Source organism: Scatophagus argus, chromosome 9 (genome assembly GCF_020382885.2).
Source record: "Scatophagus argus isolate fScaArg1 chromosome 9, fScaArg1.pri, whole genome shotgun sequence".
NCBI lineage: Eukaryota > Metazoa > Chordata > Actinopteri > Scatophagidae > Scatophagus > Scatophagus argus.
The window spans coordinates 26,319,849-26,339,203 of NC_058501.1; the positions used below are offsets into that span (position 1 = coordinate 26,319,849).

The 19,355-nt window shown below is 43.4% G+C and overlaps 1 protein-coding gene across 2 annotated transcripts in view; it reads left to right on the forward strand.

Moving 5' to 3' along the window:
* The first annotated feature begins 641 nt into the window (after positions 1-641).
* LOC124064275 (sodium bicarbonate cotransporter 3-like) overlaps positions 642-19,355 on the forward strand; it is a 29,288-nt gene continuing 10,574 nt past the window's right edge. Inside the window, exons 1-13 of one of the 2 annotated variants that reach the window (XM_046398576.1) lie at positions 642-847; positions 9,480-9,561; positions 9,772-9,912; positions 9,995-10,133; positions 10,599-10,759; positions 11,879-12,067; positions 14,546-14,655; positions 15,598-15,755; positions 16,470-16,557; positions 16,863-17,009; positions 17,118-17,221; positions 17,721-17,895; positions 17,988-18,121. In XM_046398576.1, coding sequence (XP_046254532.1) covers positions 803-847; positions 9,480-9,561; positions 9,772-9,912; positions 9,995-10,133; positions 10,599-10,759; positions 11,879-12,067; positions 14,546-14,655; positions 15,598-15,755; positions 16,470-16,557; positions 16,863-17,009; positions 17,118-17,221; positions 17,721-17,895; positions 17,988-18,121 — 1,673 coding nt within the window. In that variant the 5' untranslated portion in view covers positions 642-802. Of the gene's footprint in view, positions 848-5,645; positions 6,049-9,479; positions 9,562-9,771; positions 9,913-9,994; positions 10,134-10,598; positions 10,760-11,878; positions 12,068-14,545; positions 14,656-15,597; positions 15,756-16,469; positions 16,558-16,862; positions 17,010-17,117; positions 17,222-17,720; positions 17,896-17,987; positions 18,122-19,355 lie in introns of those variants that run through there. The other variant, XM_046398575.1, reaches the window with a different exon arrangement.

Below are 19,355 nucleotides of genomic sequence, written 5' to 3' on the forward strand. Positions count from 1 at the left end.
GGGAGGGCTGGACTGAGACTCATCGGGAGACACGGACAGATGCCAGATGAAACTGCTGGATGTTTCAGTCTTTCTTCGTCTTTCATGCAGTCCAGAACTGATCCAATGGGGGTCCACCTGCTGTTCACTTGCACTATACTCCACCCTGCACTACCTCACTTTTGGACTACCTCCAGAAAAATATTTATTTCACTTATTCTATTTTATTTTTATTTTTATTTTTATTTTATTCTTCAATTATATGTTACTGTTACGTTCTATGTATGCACCAATCACCAAGACAAATTCCTAGTAATGTGAAACCTCTTCACTTACATGGCAATAAAGTCTTTCTGATTCTGATTCTGATTGGGATGGACACAAACACATTTGTATCAATGGGAGAAAAGCAGTCTAGATAAAGTCTAGATAGATATCTGGTCCTACAGTTGTTTCCAAAGCTTCTGCATTTGTGCATTAGACCCGCTACTCGTTTAATAAATCAGTCAGCTCTGCGGTAAATGACTGAAAATTAATTTAAAAAAAGCTCTCGTGCTTCGTTTCTGGCATAGCTCCGCCTATTCTACTTTCCGCTCGAGGATTGGTGGAAGGTAAAAGAACGCTGGCACGTCAACGGGGAAGAGAGCTGTCAATCAAAAAAAAAGGCGGGCTTTACAGCTGGAGTTAATATATCCCAGGCAAGTTGCAAAGTATTGGTGAAAACAAACGTTTAGAGAAGAAGAACCGATTACTTAACGCTAATTCGGATGAATTATCACCTTCACCAGGAGAGAAACAAGAGTTTTCACAAGGTTTTCTGGAAATGGAGGACGACAACAGCGAACAGATGAGACCGCTCCTCACATCTGTAAGTTCCCACTTTCCTCCGTGTGTACCTGTTAGCCGGAGGCTAGCGACTCCTCAGCGGACTGCGGATTAAGCTGAGATGGTCAGAAACTGGAAGCCTCCTTAAACATGATGGCACAAGAAACCCTGAGTGTTGGTTTGCGGATAACTTGCAAACCCGGCCTGGAAACAACCGCTGCGAACAGACTGCTTTTGTTTTTGAGGGACCACGCTTATGCCAGGAAGTGAAGTAACGTTGCGTGCCGGTTTCTTTAACTGATTGTTAGGGGGCTCCGTTTCAAAATGTGGTGATTCTTGGTTCCGATGCTCCTGCCACATCTATGGGGTTTCTGAAATACGACGAACGGCCGAATTGGACTCTAAAATAAGCATCCTTACATTCGGCACGAATTACACCCATCCAACAGAACTCTTTTTGACAACAGTTGAGCTTCTTTTGTTTGCTTGCCTGCCATTTATTTGACTCTAACTCTATCTTCTGGGTGATGGAAGAGAATAAGTTTCGGCCGAAGTTTTATAGTAAACACAAGTCGATTGAACTCTTATTTACTTGCCGAATAAGAAATTTACTAATAATTACTCAGAACAAATTATTTGAGTTGTTGTACGATGTGCCCAGTTGTGCCGTAAGCACAAATGAAATGAAATTAGCAAGTTAACCATTAGAGTTTGGTTTGGACTGTTAACACTATTACTTCATGTAATTGGGTGGAAAGACGGGTGTTTAAGCAGACTCAGGCATCATCAACTTGTGTCCCCAAGTGTCTGAGGAGGGCAGCTTGTCTCAGTTAGGCAAAAAAGTGTCGTCAGAGCACGTGGAGATGAGTGTGTGTTGTGATGGGATGGAAGTGATTCATCATCATCATCATCATCATCATCATCATTATCAGGGAGAAGCTAGGTTGAAGCTTTGTCATGCTGAAGCCAAGTCTGTGCAACCCTGCTGTTGTAATGATGCTGGCTGAGTCGATTCTCACTATAGTGCTGGATGCTGGTGTTGCTGTGGAGACCATGCAGACAGAATCAGTGGTGTTTATTTAAAAACTCTGCGCATACTGCTGACTGTCTGCATCTCTATATAAAACACTTGGTGCCTGTAAGATTATTGCTGCAGTCCCACAAAAGTTTTTGGTAATCACCAGATGAAGTCATTGTTGTGATTCAGTGTCACATTGTTAACAATAAATGAAGTTATCTTTTTAAACGAACATGACTGTAAGATTTTAGACTGAACCGACTGTCCGGCCAGTCTGTGAACACCACAGCGAGTTTTGGTTCAAAGCGGATCTTTAAGGACTTGGCAACGTTCATTGGGTGTCATTTTAATAGCTGAGTAGGCTGAATGTTTTTGTCAGGTGTGTGTTTCTTAAAGTGAAATATGTTATTTTTTAAGAATGATGTATCAAACAGTAACGGTCAGACTGCTCTCACTGCTTAAAAAGACATTTTTAATGCTCCACATTTTTAATGCTCCACTCTGTAGCATCACTGTTCACTCAGAGTGCAGTTCCACAGCCCATGACATCTGCAGAAATGATATCCTCAAATTGTTTCTGTTACCACATGAAGTGTGGATGTGAGCAGCTGGGGCCTTTGATAGGAAGTCTGATGAGGTGTGAACTGCTGCTCTAGCCTGTAGTTACAACAATCTGGTCCAGGTCTCAGTTTTTAAGGACTGGTTTTCAGATTTGTGACTTTGCAGCCTCTCAACACTCCATCCATGTTTGCTGCTGCTGTTGCTGTTCTGCAGTCAGTTTTTAGCAATGTCAGATGTGTCTTTGTAAACAGGCGAGATTCCTCTGTAACAGTACTGTGCGGCTGACTTCCTGTCTGTAGACACTCCATGGAAATTGAGGTGAAACTTTTCACTCTGTCCGATCAAATGGCCCTCAGCTGTGAACAATGCGAGCTGTGTGAAGCTGCACACTGCGACTCCCTGATCGAGCAGGTTATTGTTTGGTGCAAATGGAGGCGGAAGTGGCAGCTCTCTGAGGATTTTCAGCACGGCAATAATACAACATTTATTAGGCTCTTTGATCCAAGGCAGCAGCAGGAGGACCAGCTTGGTGGCTCTTTCAAGAATTTCCCTTCAGGGATAAATAAAGGAATTCTGATTCTGATTCTTGACCCCGGCAGGGTCAGTGCAGCATCTGAGGTTGTTTGTGTCACAGGTTGTTAGTTTTTACTCAGTTCAGAGACAAACAAAGTGTCAAGTACACACATCCAGCAACCTGCAGGTGCTGGATGGAAACCAGACTGAAGCTCAAAGTACACTGAACGGTGTACTGATACTCGCATGAAATTCACGTGTCTGTTCCAGCTTTCTCTCTCTCTCTCTCTCTCTCTCTCTCACACACACACACACACACACACACACACACGCCGTGTGGACAGGTTAGTGTTGTTAAGGCGTCTCAGGTGACTTGTGTTGACGTCAGCAGACTCCTCTGGTGGCCCAACGCTCTCTGCTGGGCTGGTAGACTGGACCCTGTCAGAAAGAAGAAGAAAGTGTTCTGACAGGGTGATTATGTCAAGGCTTCATGCTTATCATGTTCACATCATCGGCTGAACCGATCAGAATCAGAATCAGCTTTATTTGCCAAGTACGTGTGACCCTACAAGGAATTTGACTCCGGATTTTTCTCTCTCCTGTGCACCATGCAAAATACAAAATAAAATAATAATAATAATAATAAAAAATAAAGTATTTACAAAAAGAAAAAACAAGATATAAATATATGTACATGAATTGGGTCTGTTTGATCAGCACTGTTTCCAATCACTCTGAACAGGAACAAAAGTTGTCCCCTATTGCTTCTCTGTGGTTCTTCTTCTGTGTTCTTTGCTCTTTTAGTCCTAATGTTGTCAGTCTCATTTAGTAGCTTTTCTGGCTCTTTCAGTCACATCTATTGATCCTGATTATTCTTTCAAGATTCAAGAGTCTTTATTGTCATTATGCAAGCATAACGAAATTTTGTGCAGATTCTCAGCTTAAAAACACACTTATAAATAGTCAGAGAAAATTAAAATTGCACACTTAAGAAAAAATATAAAAATATAAAATACGAAAGAAAATAACATTTTCTTTGTGCCATAAACTGTAAATGAACAGAAAATCAACAATTATTGAGCACAGTCAGTAGTTGAAACTCTTTCAGTTTCTGCAGTAAAGCATAAGAAGAAGGTGTTGATTAACACCAACGTGACTTAATGACAGAGTGATGAAGTTATCCTGATGAAGTTATGAACTTCAACAATCTTACTGAAAAATCTCTTAAATGTCACAGTGAAAACAGATTTCTACAAAATAATGCTAAATAAAAATTAATAATATATATATAAATATATAATGTAAAATCAGTGATTGCATAAATACCCCCCCTCACCCCAAGTCATTTTTTAGCAGATACACCTTTGGCCACAATCACAGCGCTGAGTCTGTGTGAACTGGTCTCAATCAGGCTTGCACATCTGGACACAGCAATTTTACTCCACTCTTTTTTGCAAAACTGCACAAGCTCTGTCAGGTTGCACAGGGATTGGCCGTGAACAGCCCTTTTCAAGTTCAACCACAAATCCTCTATTGGATTGAAGTCTGGGCTTTGACTCGACCACTCCAGAACATTCACCTTATTGTCTTTAAGCCATTTCTGTGTAGCTTTCGCTATATGCTTCAGTTCTTTGTCTTGCTGGAAAATAAATCCTCTCCCAAGTCGTAGTTCTCTTGCAGAACTTAATCAGATTGTCCTCCTGGATTTCCATAAGTGTTGCTGCAGTCATTTTTCCCTCTACTGTTACAGGTTTCCAGAACCTGCTGCTGAGAAGCATCCCCACAGCATGATGCTGGCACCACCATGCTTCAGATTAGTCAATTGATTAATAAATGAATTAGTCATTTTTTTTAAAGAAATGAGTCCAGATTTTCTTGATTATTTTGGTTGGTAGGTGTCTTTCGTCCACTGTGACAGTAAACTGAGTGTCTGTGGGTTGCGGACAGACCGAGACGTTTGAGGATGTCACCTTTGGTTATTAGACCTTCTCTCCCAGAATGCACTGCTTCCTGTTTGCCTCCTGCTTGTCATATGAATGGTTTTATTGTCCCGCTTAGATCTGCTCCGGGTTCAGTAAAGTGAATCGTGCTGCGATTGTTTTGTGTGTTTGTCCGGATTTGATTTAGTAGCTGAACCACAGACTGCAGCAGCTCACGTGAGGCTGCTGGATATGTTGCTCACAGGTCACATCTGACAGACTCTTTAATCTGTTACAGCATCACCTGAGCATCACAATGAGAAGTCCATTGTGTTAATTTAATTCACCAGCTTGTCCTCTGAAAACGGTTCTCTGAGTGAAGTTGAAGCTGATAATTCTCTCCCAGAAACATCAATGCACCATCAGCTCATTGGAGTACAGCTTCTCGGTGTTGTTGAAGTACGGTTGGGTCAAACTGAGCTCCTGATGATAAGTTTGGACCTGAATGTCAGAAAGCATTTCATGTTATTCTTGTTCCTGGTAGGAGTCTAGGTCTGAGTGTTTGTGCTCATTCATGTGTGTGTTCATGTTGTGGCTTGTTGTTTTTTATGACAGCTCCTGAACTGAGTGAAATATGATCTGTGTACTTCTAAAGTACTGTTACTCTAACATGTCAGTGCAGTGATGCAAAACCCCAGAGTGTGTTGAAACAAACAGAAGCTGCACAAGCACAGAAACACAACACAACTTCACTGACTTGTCTCGTGTTTTGACCTGGAACGCGTTGGGACCAACTTTGAGTAAACGTGGTGTAAATGTACTGCAGTATCAGAAGTATTGCACATACAAGTAATTGAGGCTTGTTCAGTGTGACCTGCTGTGTATGATGAGCATGAAGAAAAGGCTCCGCCTCCTTTTTTTTTTTTGCAAACTCAGACTCAGACGCTCAGTGAAGCAGCACAGTTGGCTATAAATACATGAATAACAGCCAAGGCTCCGCTGGCTGCTTGCCGGGTGTCTGCTTTTACATACTGAACCAGAAGCAGGAGTCCGCACGTTACGGTCAGCTGCTGGATTTATCTTTACGCTCTTTGACCAGCTCACTCCCAGAGCTCCTCTCTTGGTGTTTGGTAATCTGAGGAGGGTTGACTCGACACAGCCGACGGAGCTGAAGCTATGGAAGACTTCTGGGGACATATTGCCAGTCAGAGGGTGGCCAGAGTGACGTCCCTGGTACGTATCAGAGCTCACTTTGTGTCTCCCGTCAGAGTTTGTGGTCCAGCTGAGCTTGACTGACATGCTCATGAAACTCATGAGGAAATGAAACGGTAAAACAGGAAAAGATCAGAGCTGAACCACATGTGCAAACATCCTGCCTTGAATGCAGGACTTGTACTTGAACAGTGAATTTTTACTGTCTGGTAGTACTTTTACTGTAGTAAATGAAACAAGTATGTCCCCCACCTCTGAAGGGAAGTACAATAAGTTCTTGTTAAATTATTCCAGGCCTCCGGAGTCAAAACTCCTGAGTATAAACCCTGAAATCTTTTTTTTGTTTTTGTGTTGTTGTATAAAATGAAACAATTCCGTTGGTTTGGAACAGAAATCATTTTACAGAACAAAACTGAAGCTGAAATATACAAGGAACCTGATTTATTATATTTGATGGGTCTCGCTACTGTGCGAGTTTGATTCTTCTGCACACTGAGAGTGTAAATCTGAAAGCTGGTCTTTGTGTCAGCCTCATCACCACATTCCTTCAGGACAAACTTTACTTTTGGTCTGTATGTCACGGCTACCTTATCTCTGATCCTTGACCACGCTGTAAAAATACTAAGTAAAAGTGCTGAATTCAAAATTCTACTTGGGTAAAAGTACACAAGGATTAGCAGCTACAGCTTATTGTTAACAGGGTGCATTAGTTAGTCCTCTGCAGCAACTGGAGTTTCACTCTCTGCTGCTGTGAGCTTCTACAAATCAAGCACTTTAGCATCTGTCATATCAACACAGTTGACTTCCTCCATTTCCACACAAATGTCTGATGGAAGTACAGTAGAAGGAACAAACTCAGAGATCCACTTTAACAAACACTGAACTAAGGAGGAGCAGCCAGTTCATTGTGACTGAGGAGGTGCTGAATCGTGACCCACATGTCACACCAGTTCACACCAAGTGTAGTGGAAGCAGCAGAGGCAACATTAGTTCACTTCCCTTTGGCGTTTGATTTGTTTGGTGACAGACGCTGTGATGATGGGACAAATCCACCGCAGTGTGATACTGATATTTGACCTTGATGAACGAGGTGGTGACAGGGAGGTTATGGATTGCAGCTGGCCCTCATTTCATTTTGATCACTTCATAGTGAGGACACAGTCAACATCGAAGAACTATTCAGGTCCTTTACTTAAAGGTGTAGTAGATAAGATGTTTGTTTAAAACATTAAAAACAAACATCAGCAGAAAGTGAAGGAACAACAGAGCTGATGCTATATCAGAGACGTCTCTGTGTTGTGTTGCAGAGATATCTAGTGTACTTAGGATGCTAACCAGCTACCCGTGGACCGTCCTGTCTGTAATACCACTTTGTACCTCTAGAGGCCTCTGCAGTTTCAGCTGGGAGATGAATATAAGCAGCCAGAGGAGTTTCACAAGCTCTCTTAGAATTTATTCTAATAAGGAAACGAACAAACTCACAAAATGTCCATACAGGAAATAATCTTACTTCTGTTTTTCTTACTAAACAAAAAAATACAAGCTTTGACTTTTGTCTGAACTCAAGTTTGTTTATGTTAACGAAATAAAACCCACACAAACTGTCTTGGTTTGTCTTTCCACGATCACCTCTGGTTTGGTCCAAATAAATCGTCATTTCACAGAGTGAGATGTGAAAATATTCCTGCTCTACACGCTGCTGATGTCCAAGTCTGTCTGTCCTCTGCTGCTTCACGTCTCTCTTGTCCCTGACTGCCGGGTCCGCTCGTCCCCGGAGTCTTAGTACTCCTATGAGCTGCTGTAAATCACCCCCGCTGTGTTTGCTGGGAGTTATCTGAGCTCTGTTGCTCACAGTGATCCCCCTGCGGTCCGAGGTCACCATCCAGTGAGCTCCACAGCTGACTGAGCTAATGGTAGCTGTAGCTACAGCCAAAGATCATCACTGCAAACAGTTTAGTGAGCAGCAGCTGGCCGTTACTCTGCTGAAATGCTGCCGCCATACAGTTTTGGAGCTGCCTTTAAATTCTGGCCAAATGTCACAAGTTGTTAATTTAAGTACCCATACAACAAGTCAAAGTACTGCATTGGAAATCCTACCTAAGTAAAAGTATGGTATTATTGTCAGCTTCATGTGGTATTTTACTCTTTTACCAGCTCCACTTTTCAGGGGTCAACAGTAAGGTCAGCCTGCCTGCTGTGTCACCTAAAATCCACCTCAGGCATTCACCTGAGCAGACCAAAACAGGATTTAACACTTTGGGTTTTTTGGAGGTGCTGATGGACGTAGGAGTTGTGCTGCCACGTAGATTTCTAACCCACTTGCCCAATTTGGCAGCGCTGAACCTCATAATTAGCATGCAAGTTTAATAGCTAACTGTGTATAAAATAATTCGTTACTAAAGCTGATAACTGTTCAGTACTTTCATCATCTTTAATCAGTCTTCGTCCAGTCCAAAAATCTGTTGTTGGTTTGGAAAAGTTACTGCTATGTTTATTATTAATTAAACATTCAACTGGACAAGGACCATCTTTAAGTTGTTTCAAGGCTGCTGGTGTTTGGACAACATTCTGAATCAATGTCACGTTGGCCTGAGTATTGAACAAGTATCATTTTGGTGTTTGGCTGTGGTCACCACCAGCTGTTTGACTCTGAAGCTGTCTTTACATGTGTAGTCTCAGGTTACAGTGGGAGTACAGAGGTGTGTGTGTGTGTGTGTCTGTGTGTGTGTGTGTGCGCGCGCGCGTGTGCAGGCTGTAAGCTCACAGTCACAGCAGAGTCACAACTAACGAGCATGGAGATGCACTTCCTGCAAGCATCAAAGCACTTTTGGTGTGTGTGAGTCTTAGTCGATGCAGCTGCAGGTTCTGTCCCTGCTGACAGTCCACTTGTCCAGTTGTCAGCACTTCCTGTTGACAGTGTGAGTCATGGTGTTCCCATGAGCTATGGGCGGAGCCTGATGTTCTGAGTGTGAGCAGTGGGCAGCAGCAGTAGCACATGCCACTGATTTGATAAAGACTCTTGTTGATATGGTGTTCAGTGTCTTCCTGAAGGACGTGTGGACAAGCTGGACCAGCTGGGACTTGAACCACTAACCTGGTCTTTATGTTCTCTAATCCTTCTGCGTTTATTGGAAAGAAAGCTCTCACAATTTAGAAAGAATTCGTTACCAATAAAACTGTAAAATAATAGATTTAAAATGTTGGCCCTGAATGGTTTATATGCTCACATCACAGTCAGGAGATCTGTTAGCTTTGGCTGATGGAGTCAGAAGAAAATTTGAAGTTCCGTAATGATGGTTAGGGTGATGGCAGGAAGGAAGGATGAGAAAATTTGCAGAAAGAAACAGAAAACAGCTGCTCTGGTGAATAAAGAAACATCAGTTTGTGATGACTGACGGCTGCTTCCTGTCAATTGAGTCATTCTATCTCACTGAATCGTGTTTGTGTTGCAGGGAAATGATGAGGAGGCGGTGTTGGACCAGGGGAAGACAAGCTCCACCCTCCACACCAACTTTGAGAAAGAAGAACTGGAAAGTGAGGCACACACACAAGCAAACACACACAAAGTAGTTTGTATCGTCTGTATTTACTTTAAAACAGAGGGAAGTAAAGATGGCCGAGTAATGTATGAGGAACTGGACAGACAAACAGACAAAATGCTGATCAATAACGTGATCTACTGACCTGCTTGCTGTAGTCAGCAGAGTCAGGTGCAGCTTTCCTGACTGTACTTCTGTCCCTCAGGTCACAGAGCGGTCTACGTTGGTGTTCACGTTCCTCTGGGCCGACAGAGTCGAAGGCGTCACCGTCACCGAGGACACCGACCTCACCGAAAACGAAGGGATCGCTCAGACCGGGAGGACGGACGGGAGTCGCCTTCGTACGGTCGGTCCAGACACAGGGACAGCGCACTGTTGGATGCTTATGGAATCATGATCTGATAGAGTTTGTTGTTGTGTCTGTGCAGACACGCCGTCCCAGAGAGTCCAGTTCATCCTCGGGACGGAGGATGGAGACGAGGAGCACATCCCCCATGACCTGTTCACTGAGCTGGACGAGCTGGCCTTCAGAGACGGAGACTTCCAGGAATGGAGGGAGACTGCTAGGTGAGGACTCATTTGACTTAACTCCAGTTGTCTCATTTCACCTTCCTCCCACCGGTGTCTTCTTCTGTGGTTTTAAAACAGTTTGATACAAGAAGATCTGTGTGTCTTTTCCTCTGCTCATTAATAACACATTGTATTGAGAATAATGCACCGCTTTGATGGGTCATGCTTGGCTCTTTGTACAGGATGAAGCTAAATTTATAAATTCAGGATTTGTCATTTAAGCGCTGAGTCTTTGCTCACAAATCCAGGAGATTTTCTGCTGATATTTTTAAGTTACATAACACCTTCTAACTGTTAAATATGTGTGTGTCCTCTTCATGCCTGGCTTGTAGTCAAACTGAACTGAGGTGGGGCAAATTATTTTTTATTTGGATATTTGATTCACTTTTGTTTGTGTGATCAGGGAGCTAACCAGGATGTTTTATGCACCTGTGCTCTGTATGTGGACTGTTGTGTTTTCAGGTGGCTGAAGTTTGAGGAGGATGTAGAAGACGGCGGTGAGCGTTGGAGTAAACCGTATGTTGCTACATTGTCCCTTCATAGTTTGTTTGAGCTGCGTTCCTGCATCCTGAACGGCACCGTGCTGCTCGACATGAGGGCCAACACGATCGAAGAGATCGCAGGTGAGCACGTCAGGTGACCTCAGCCACGTGTTGGCCACCGTTGACTGGACCATCCCCAGCTTTGTTCCTTAGACTGCAGTTAGTTTAAAGAGCACATTTTAAACACAGAAGCGGTTAATAGTGCTTTACCTTCTGCGGGAAACACAACATGAAAGATTACAATCTAAATTTGAAGGACAGAAAGTTGAGACATGGTGGAGTATGTGTTCAGGTGGAGTCAGAGCTGAGAACGTACGTAACGTTCTGTTGCTTTTGGCTTCATGATCATTAGTTATTTAATGTTATGCCGGGTTAGCCAAGCGTGACTTACTAGCACGTTTCTTTAGTCATCTGAATAATAATGATAGCTGATTTCATTGTTTTTCACACTTCAGCCTCACTGATGCATGTTAAGGTCTAGTCCTCTTTCTTCCCTTATGAGGACTTGTATATAGCTTTATAGTGTACTATTTTTACTTACCTTGTAAATTGTTAATTTATTTCACCTCTATATTTTTTGTAACTGTTTATGCACACTTTTTGCACTCTTCTTGTGTTCTTGTGAGCTGCCACAACAGGTGAATTTCCCCACTGCGGTATCAATAAAGTTCATCTTATCTTATCTTATCTTAAATAAGAAAGGACCAAGGTCTGATCCTTGGGCTACTCCACACATCATGTTGGTCTGCTTTGGTGCATAGCTGCTGATGGAGGTTCCCCTTCACCTTCTGAAGTAGAACAATCTGTGGTTGTCAGTATGATCTGACTCATGTGAAATTTGGGGGCAGCCGTGAGGTTGGAGAAGCGACTTGTAATCGGAAGGTCACTGGTTCGATTACCCCACCGGACGGGCAGGAAAAATTTGAGTGTGGTGGAGTGATAATGTCCCCACCCCCCATTAGCCGGCTGATGTGCCCTTGAGCAAGGCACTTAACCCCCAATATGCTCCCTGGGTGCTTGATGCAGCCCACTGCTCCTGTGTGTGTTTCACTGCATGTTGCATGTGTGTGTGTTTCAATCAGTGATGGGTTAAATGCAGAAAAGTCATTCCCCATCTTGGGAGTAATAAAGTAACTTAAAATTAAATGGTCATGCATGTGGCCGGTCAGCTAACTTCGTGTCATCCCTCCTCACATGCAGACATGGTGATTGACAGCATGCTGGCCACAGGTCAGCTGGAGGAAGGCGTTCGAGAGAAGGTGAGAGAGGCCATGTTGAGGCGTCATCACCACCAGAATGAGAAGAAACTGAGCAATCGAATCCCGCTGGTCCGATCCTTCGCTGACATCGGCAAGAAACATTCTGACCCACATTTACTGGAGCGCAATGGTGAGCCTACAGCACTAGAGTCGTTCTCAGGTTCACCTGATGACTGCTCATCTGCTGGTCTGTAAGAAAGCCTGGTCCTTCATGTCATTCATCTTCATCTGTCCCATCAATCACAGATGTTATCCAGGAGGAGAAATCTGACACATGATGACTGGGAATTACAAAAAAACTGCGTCTGAGTCGTAATTTGTTAATAACATGTTAAACATGTTCATGAACGAAAGACTGTATCATGTGATATTTCAGCGTATTAGGGTTAACCCTAACCCTAACCCTAATCCTTTTACATAATAATCATATTTAATACAGCCATTTCTGCTTTCAGTCCTTCTTCTACTTGCTTGTCTGGCTATTATAAAACAGTGTGACACACGTGCTTGTTTTTACTGCAGTTTTCTACTTGCTTCAACTGATCCTGGTCCAGTTGGTATCACATCACTAAACATGCTTCTGTGAAAGTTAATAACTGATGACAGCGTTGATGGTTTCCTGCGATTTTGATAAAATTATTTTAATGTCTTCATGTTCACTTTGTCTCGCGTTGATGTGAGCATGGCTTCAGTGCTTTTGGTATCAGAGTTCACCAGTCCTGGTTGCGGTAACAGAGTGACAAGATGATGGGTCTCTGGTTGGCATGGAAACGTGCTGACTGCCAGCACAGGTTTTATTGTAAAACTAGTCGTCTGTTTCAGTTTTATTCCACTAACCTGTAAGCAATAGCATCACAAATGTTTAATTAATCATGTTGTTGAAGTGGCAGCCTGGGAGCTGTTTATGTCAGCACTGACTTTAGATTTCTTGCACAAAGTCTGGACTTTTGAGATGGAAAATGTGAAGGAACCTTATAACCTGAACCCGCTGCTAAGTCAGCAAGCTAATGACCAGCTAATACCCCGTGACGAGTCAGTGTTTTAATATGCAGACTCATAAATTCTGTTAGTGAGTGATGCTTTAACTCTGCTGACATAACCTGAGGCCGTGTGTAGGTGTGTGTGTGTGTCTAACATCGACCTGATACTGACAACAGCTAAATATCATTGGATCACACCTGACATCATGTGATCAGGAGGAAGATCAGAGGACATATTCCATACATACTTATGAAAAACAGATTCATGTATCCATGACAACACATTGACCAGCCTCTAGTAAACAAATGCCTTGATATGAGTGATATCTCATCACATGTCATCGCATGAGGATTGATGCTCTGAACGATCGTTCACTCGTCCTGCTGATGTTTCTGTCCTTTCACGACATTCTGCTTCTGTTCTTTCTCCTCTCCTCAGAGGAGGGTTTGTCCTCCTCTTGTCTGTCCCCCCCTCTGTCACCCTTCCACTGTCCCCTCGTGTGTCCTGCTTGGTTAGATGCCTCTTCCCCAGCCCTACCTCCTTGCCTCAGACCCCTCTCTTCCTGTCCCATCATGGCCACCACCTCTGTGCACCCTGCCCTCCCATAGCCACCCCCTCCCTCCCTGCTTCCCTAGTCGAAGCTCGCCCGTCAGACCACGCCTCCTCTGGCATCCTGCGTTGCCGTTCTGCTCCGGACAGACTGTGGGGTGAAGCAAGGGTACCCCAGGTAGTGGTTTAACCATCAGAGGAGGTGTTCAGGATGGAGGATCTTCACAATCATTAAGGCAAATATGTGTCGGCACAAGCCAGCATGGTGTGGCTCAGCCAGTGAGCTCACTGCTTGTGCTGGGCGTCTGCCAGCTGTGAGTGTGTCTGTATGAACAAAACCTGACGCTTTTCAGTGTCTGTTGTTTCACCTGACTGTTTTAGACTGTAGAAAACCATAATAAAGAAGATCTGACGCTTATGCTTACAGATGCCTTTCACTGTGAATTGAACCTCTAAAAACACAGTCTGGGGACAGCCAATCAGCTTATTTTTAATTTTCTCAATCACTAGCTGAGGCCCGATTTCTAATCAGATATGTACAAGAATTTCATGTGGTCCTAAATTCCACCTAAAGGGGAAGCAGTCATGAGTGTGAAGACTAACGAAGCAGAGCAATGTGCCGATGGTCTGTTAGTCTTCTTGAACAACTGTCATGGATCCAGAATGTTTATTAACTAACATCACGTGTCAGCAAGTTTCTGTCTATGCTCTGCACAGTGCGATAATTTCGTGTTTCGTGTCATTTTATAATCTCCCATGTATTATACAGATCTAAACAAAGAGAAGCCCCACATAGTACAGTTTCTGTTCCAAGGTGGGGTTGAAATCCTGACTTGAAAACATGAAAACAGCCTTTTGTGTTTCCGCTTGATTTCAAAAGAATTCAGCACAAAATTCACATGTGGAGTTAAACAAAGAGGCGGTTGACCTGAGACAGAAGCAGATAGATGACTCCTGCTTTGTGCTGTACCTGCACCTTCAGGACTCAGTCCAACACAATGTTGTCTTCCATCAGTTTCAGATCAGCTCATTTTTTTTGTTCAGTGTGTTAATGGACTGTCTCTTCCCATGTGTGCAGGTCTGCTAACATCCCCTCATTCGGCTCCGGGAAACCTCGACAACAGCAAGAACAGCGAGAGTCGCATCAATGGCGGCAGCCGGGAAAACAGTACAGTGGACTTCAGCAAGGTGAAGACCCAACAGACACAACTGATACAACTGATGTTTTAGTTGGCCGACACAATGGCAGAGAATGAGCTGACATCTATTTCAATATGTTACTGTAATCCTTATGCACAAGTGCCAAACATTTCAGTCTTCTCAAATGTGAACTTTTGCTTCTCTCTCTACACACAAAGTGTAAGCAGTTAATTTTAAACTGCAGGGGAAGTGGTCAGATTGAGCGGTATGAACAGACGGTGTGGTTTCAGTGTTTGAAATAAATATAAATAAATTAATTAATAAGCTGCTGTCAGCTGTATGACTCGAGTTGTGAGTTCTGTAATTGTTCAGTGTGGTCCTGAAGGAGCCAATCAGAAGCTGCGACTTCTGTTTCTCTGCAGGACTATGAATGTGTAAGTCTGCAGCTCTGGACCAATCAGAAGCCTGTGTTGTGTTTTTGTCATGGTCATGCACGATGCAATGTGTACTTTGTGATGTTCAGTGATGTCGGTATGACTGACTCAGGTGCTTTGTTTCACTGTTGGACGTTTTGTGCTGTAGCATCTGCTGGATTTGTTGGTTGTTGTCATGATTTCGTCTGAATGTTAACGCTGTGGTGCGTAGTGCTGGATTACTGTGTCTCCCACTTTGAACTGGATCGTTGCTGGGCGGAGACAATCACGATTTATCCAGTAAAATCTGAAAAGATGTCAGTTTGTCCCATCACATGACGATTATCTCAGTGATGAGTTGATTATGTGTTTGTTTAAAATAGAAAGTCCATCAGAGGGAAACAGCATGTTCCTGTGAGATCATATCGGTCACATGACCAGTCACTGCACTTCTCTTACCTGAGGCCATCCACTCACCTGTGATGTGTGACAGCAGCACCTTCACCTGACAGTCTGAAATGCCCCCTGCAGGCTGCAGTGTTCATGACAACTGTGTGTGTGTGTGTGTGTGTTTCAGGTGGATATGAACTTCATGAAGAAGATCCCTCCTGGTGCTGAGGCCTCCAATGTTTTGGTAGGCGAAGTTGACTTCCTGGAGCGACCAATCATCGCCTTCGTACGACTTGCCCCTGCCATGCTGTTAACTGGACTCACAGAGGTCCCAGTGCCCACCAGGTGAATATACACACACAGCTAGTTCTTGATCAGAACAGAGTGTCTTTGAATGTCTTCCTGTTTGTAAATAGTATGTTGTTGTTGAGATGAGCTCTAGTATCCAATGGTGGAAAGTACATTTACTGAAGTACTTAATCTATTTCATACTGGTACTCCAGTACACCTCAGAGGTGAGTATTTTTAATGCACTACATCAGTCTGTCAGCTTCAGTTCATGTCCAGATGAAAATCCTGAGTGTCCAGATGTGTTGATGCTGAATGTCTGTGATAAACTGAAGGATGGAGATGAAAATCCTCCTCCTCCTTCAGCTGAATCTGCTCTTTAAAAAAGCCTGAAAACAGGAACTTGTTTGGAGGTCCTGGATCTCCCAGGACAGCCGGACTCCAAACACATGAGGATCTGATAGAATCTGATGATTAAAGCAGTCAGCAGGACAGAAAGGAACTCAGTTGAGCTCAGATGAGCTTAGAACGACACACTGTACTGCAACATGAGTACTTTTACTTTGAGTACATTTTACATCAGTGAAATGTAATGTAGTATTTGTACTTTTACACTGTCACCATCTCACCTTCTCAGATATTCATCACTGATGTGTTTCCAGCTTATTCTGCTGCCCACATTTGACCATAAATTGTCATTTTAAAGATTTAAAATGGCCTTTAATAGGGTACTTCAGAAACACACTGAAAAACATTTAACTGTCCTGGCAGGTTTCTCTTCCTGCTGCTCGGTCCGTTTGGAAAAGGTCCGCAGTACCATGAGATCGGACGCTCCATGGCCACTCTGATGACAGATGAGGTGAGAAGAATCAGTTGAACAATGACATGTTAAGGTTTAGAACTCACAGTTCTCAACCTGGTGAGAACTCGGTTATGTTGTTGATTAGAACACAAAGATTTTAATGTAAAGTCAAATTTATTTATTTGTTTTTATCCATTATAATCAATATTTTAACACCATTCCAATGGATTGTGTAGGATGTCTTAACAACAACTGTCCAGGATCAGTAAGTGCTGTACACAGACCATAGTGTCCTTACTGAGCAGGTCTGCAGGTGAGATTCTTTACTCTCTCACACTACAGACTTCACTTGTCTCTGGCAGATTTTCCACGATGTTGCCTACAAGGCGAAGGACAGGAACGATCTGCTGTCGGGAATCGATGAGTTCCTGGATCAGGTCACCGTGCTTCCTCCGGGTGAATGGGACCCCAGCATCCGCATCGAGCCCCCAAAGAGCGTCCCATCACAGGTGAGCTCACTACACCAGCGCCATCTCATCTGACAGCAAAGATCTCAGAAACACACTGGAGTCCTGTCTGATCTGAGGTCTGTGCCCTCATCCTGTCTTCCTCTGTAGGAGAAGAGGAAGATGGCGCCTGTTCCTAATGGCTCCGCCCACACCTCAGACACCTTCAAGGAGGTGGAGCAGCACACAGGACCAGAGCTGCAGAGGACAGGGAGGTCAGTCTGCACAGCCTCACTGTGAGAGACTTCATCAGCAGCATATTCATTACAACATTTTATAAAGAATTTCCCTTCGGGGATAAATAAAGGAATTCTGATTTTGAATAAAACCACGAGTCATCCTCTGGTTGAAGTGTCTTCAGCATGACCATGTTCCGTCTTTGTAAACCGAATCTCTTCGTGACATAACAAACACGAACAAACTTTGACTCCAGTCAAAATAAACTTAGAAAAACTGGAACCAATCAGTTTTGAGTGGTTTTAGTGTGATTCTGGTCCCTGAATCAGCCAATAGCTGGCCTCTAAATCTGCTGTGTCTCTCGTGTTGTTTGGCTATTCAGGATCTTTTCATAAGATTATCACACTTTTTCTGAACATCTTCTTTGTGTTGGGTGTCTTATTGCCGCATCAGAGACGTTTTCTTCATGTCAGGTGTTCTGAATGTATGAAGTGGGAGCAGAATTATTCAGGAGCGACTCCGCCTTCTGTCTGTCAGGATCTTTGGTGGTTTGGTGAATGATGTTCGGAGGAAAGCTCCCTTCCTCTGGAGTGACATCAGAGACGCCATCAGCCTGCAGTGTTTGGCGTCCGTCCTCTTTCTGTACTGCGCCTGCATGTCACCTGTCATCACGTTCGGAGGTCTGCTGGGAGAAGCTACCAGAGGAAACATAGTAAGAGGCAGACTGATGGATGATGAACTGGGAGGACTGGTTTCCTCTGAAACATGACTGAAATCCTCTCTCTCTTTCTCTCTGTGTGGTAGAGCGCCATAGAGTCTCTGTTTGGGGCGTCTCTGACTGGCGTGGCCTACTCTCTATTTGCTGGTCAACCTCTCACCATCCTGGGCAGTACCGGTCCTGTTCTGGTCTTTGAGAAGATCCTTTTCAAGTTTTGCAGGTGAGTCAGGCTCCACCTCCCGCAGGAACACCTGTCACCTGTGTGTTCAGCTGTTGTTTGAACTCATTTCCCATAATTCTCTACCGTTCTGTGGGAGGTGTTTACACAGCCAGCCATCCTTACTGCTTGTTTTCATCCTACGTGAGGAGTCCTGGTCAAGGTGTGTGCGTCTGTGCTTACTGTGATGTGAGCCGTGTGTACTGCTGATACTTAAACTACGTGAAACTGACAATACTTGCACACTTTTACTTCAGAAGATTTGGCATTCAGGGCTGAATACTCATTAATGAAAGGTCAGTGTGGCTCCCGCTCAGCTTTGGGTGACCTCTGATGCCATCTGCAGGTGACTCTGGTAGGAATTCAAATCGTTGACATCATTAATGGCCCATAATGACATTTCTTTTGTTTTAAAATTTAGGTTAAGAGCTGAAAACAAAACTGGAGCCAAGCAGGTGTCAGATTATCCTGATTTCTGGCTTTTTGGATTAGCATAATTTGTGTTCACGAGGGGGTGGAGGATTTTTCTGCTGTGTTGGTCTTTTTGTCTGAGTATTTAAAAGGCTTTCTGTAATAACAAAATGTTTTGTAACACTTACATAAAATCCTCATTTTTTTTAAGCAGCTCTGTTTTCTGCACCTTTATATAACAGAGTCGTACTTTTTCCTGCACTTTAAAATATTTCCAGGAGGACACGTCCGTGTCTGCAGTTTTTATCACATTAAGTGGAGACAAGCAGTTGGTTGAAGAGGTTCTAGTCTGTTTTTTCTGTTGTTGTTCTGATTGTTTGTTTTGGTGTTCCGGTTTCAGCTCATCAGTTTTTGGGGAACACATTTTGAGTACATTTACTCAAGTACTGAAGTAAAAGTTGAACTGTTTTCTACTTTACATCTACTAAGAGCAAAGGAACTGTGATAAATTTGATTGTTCCAAAATTAAGCCACCTAAGGCTGCAATAATCGATTGATTGTTTGGTCTATAGTCCAAAGTGAAGTCTTAAAACTGCTTCAGTCCAAAACCCAGAGACGCTTCTTTCAGCAGATCTAACAATTAAGACGCTGGAACCAGCAAATGCTAGAAAAGTGACCGACACAATTCATAATTTATCAAAACGGCTAAAATTAATTTTGTTTGGACTGACTGAATCATGTCTGAAACATGTTTAGCTTTTGGCCCCAACAAAAAGTCGACTTTTTCACATTTCAGATCTCGGAGTACATTGACCCAACAGTACAT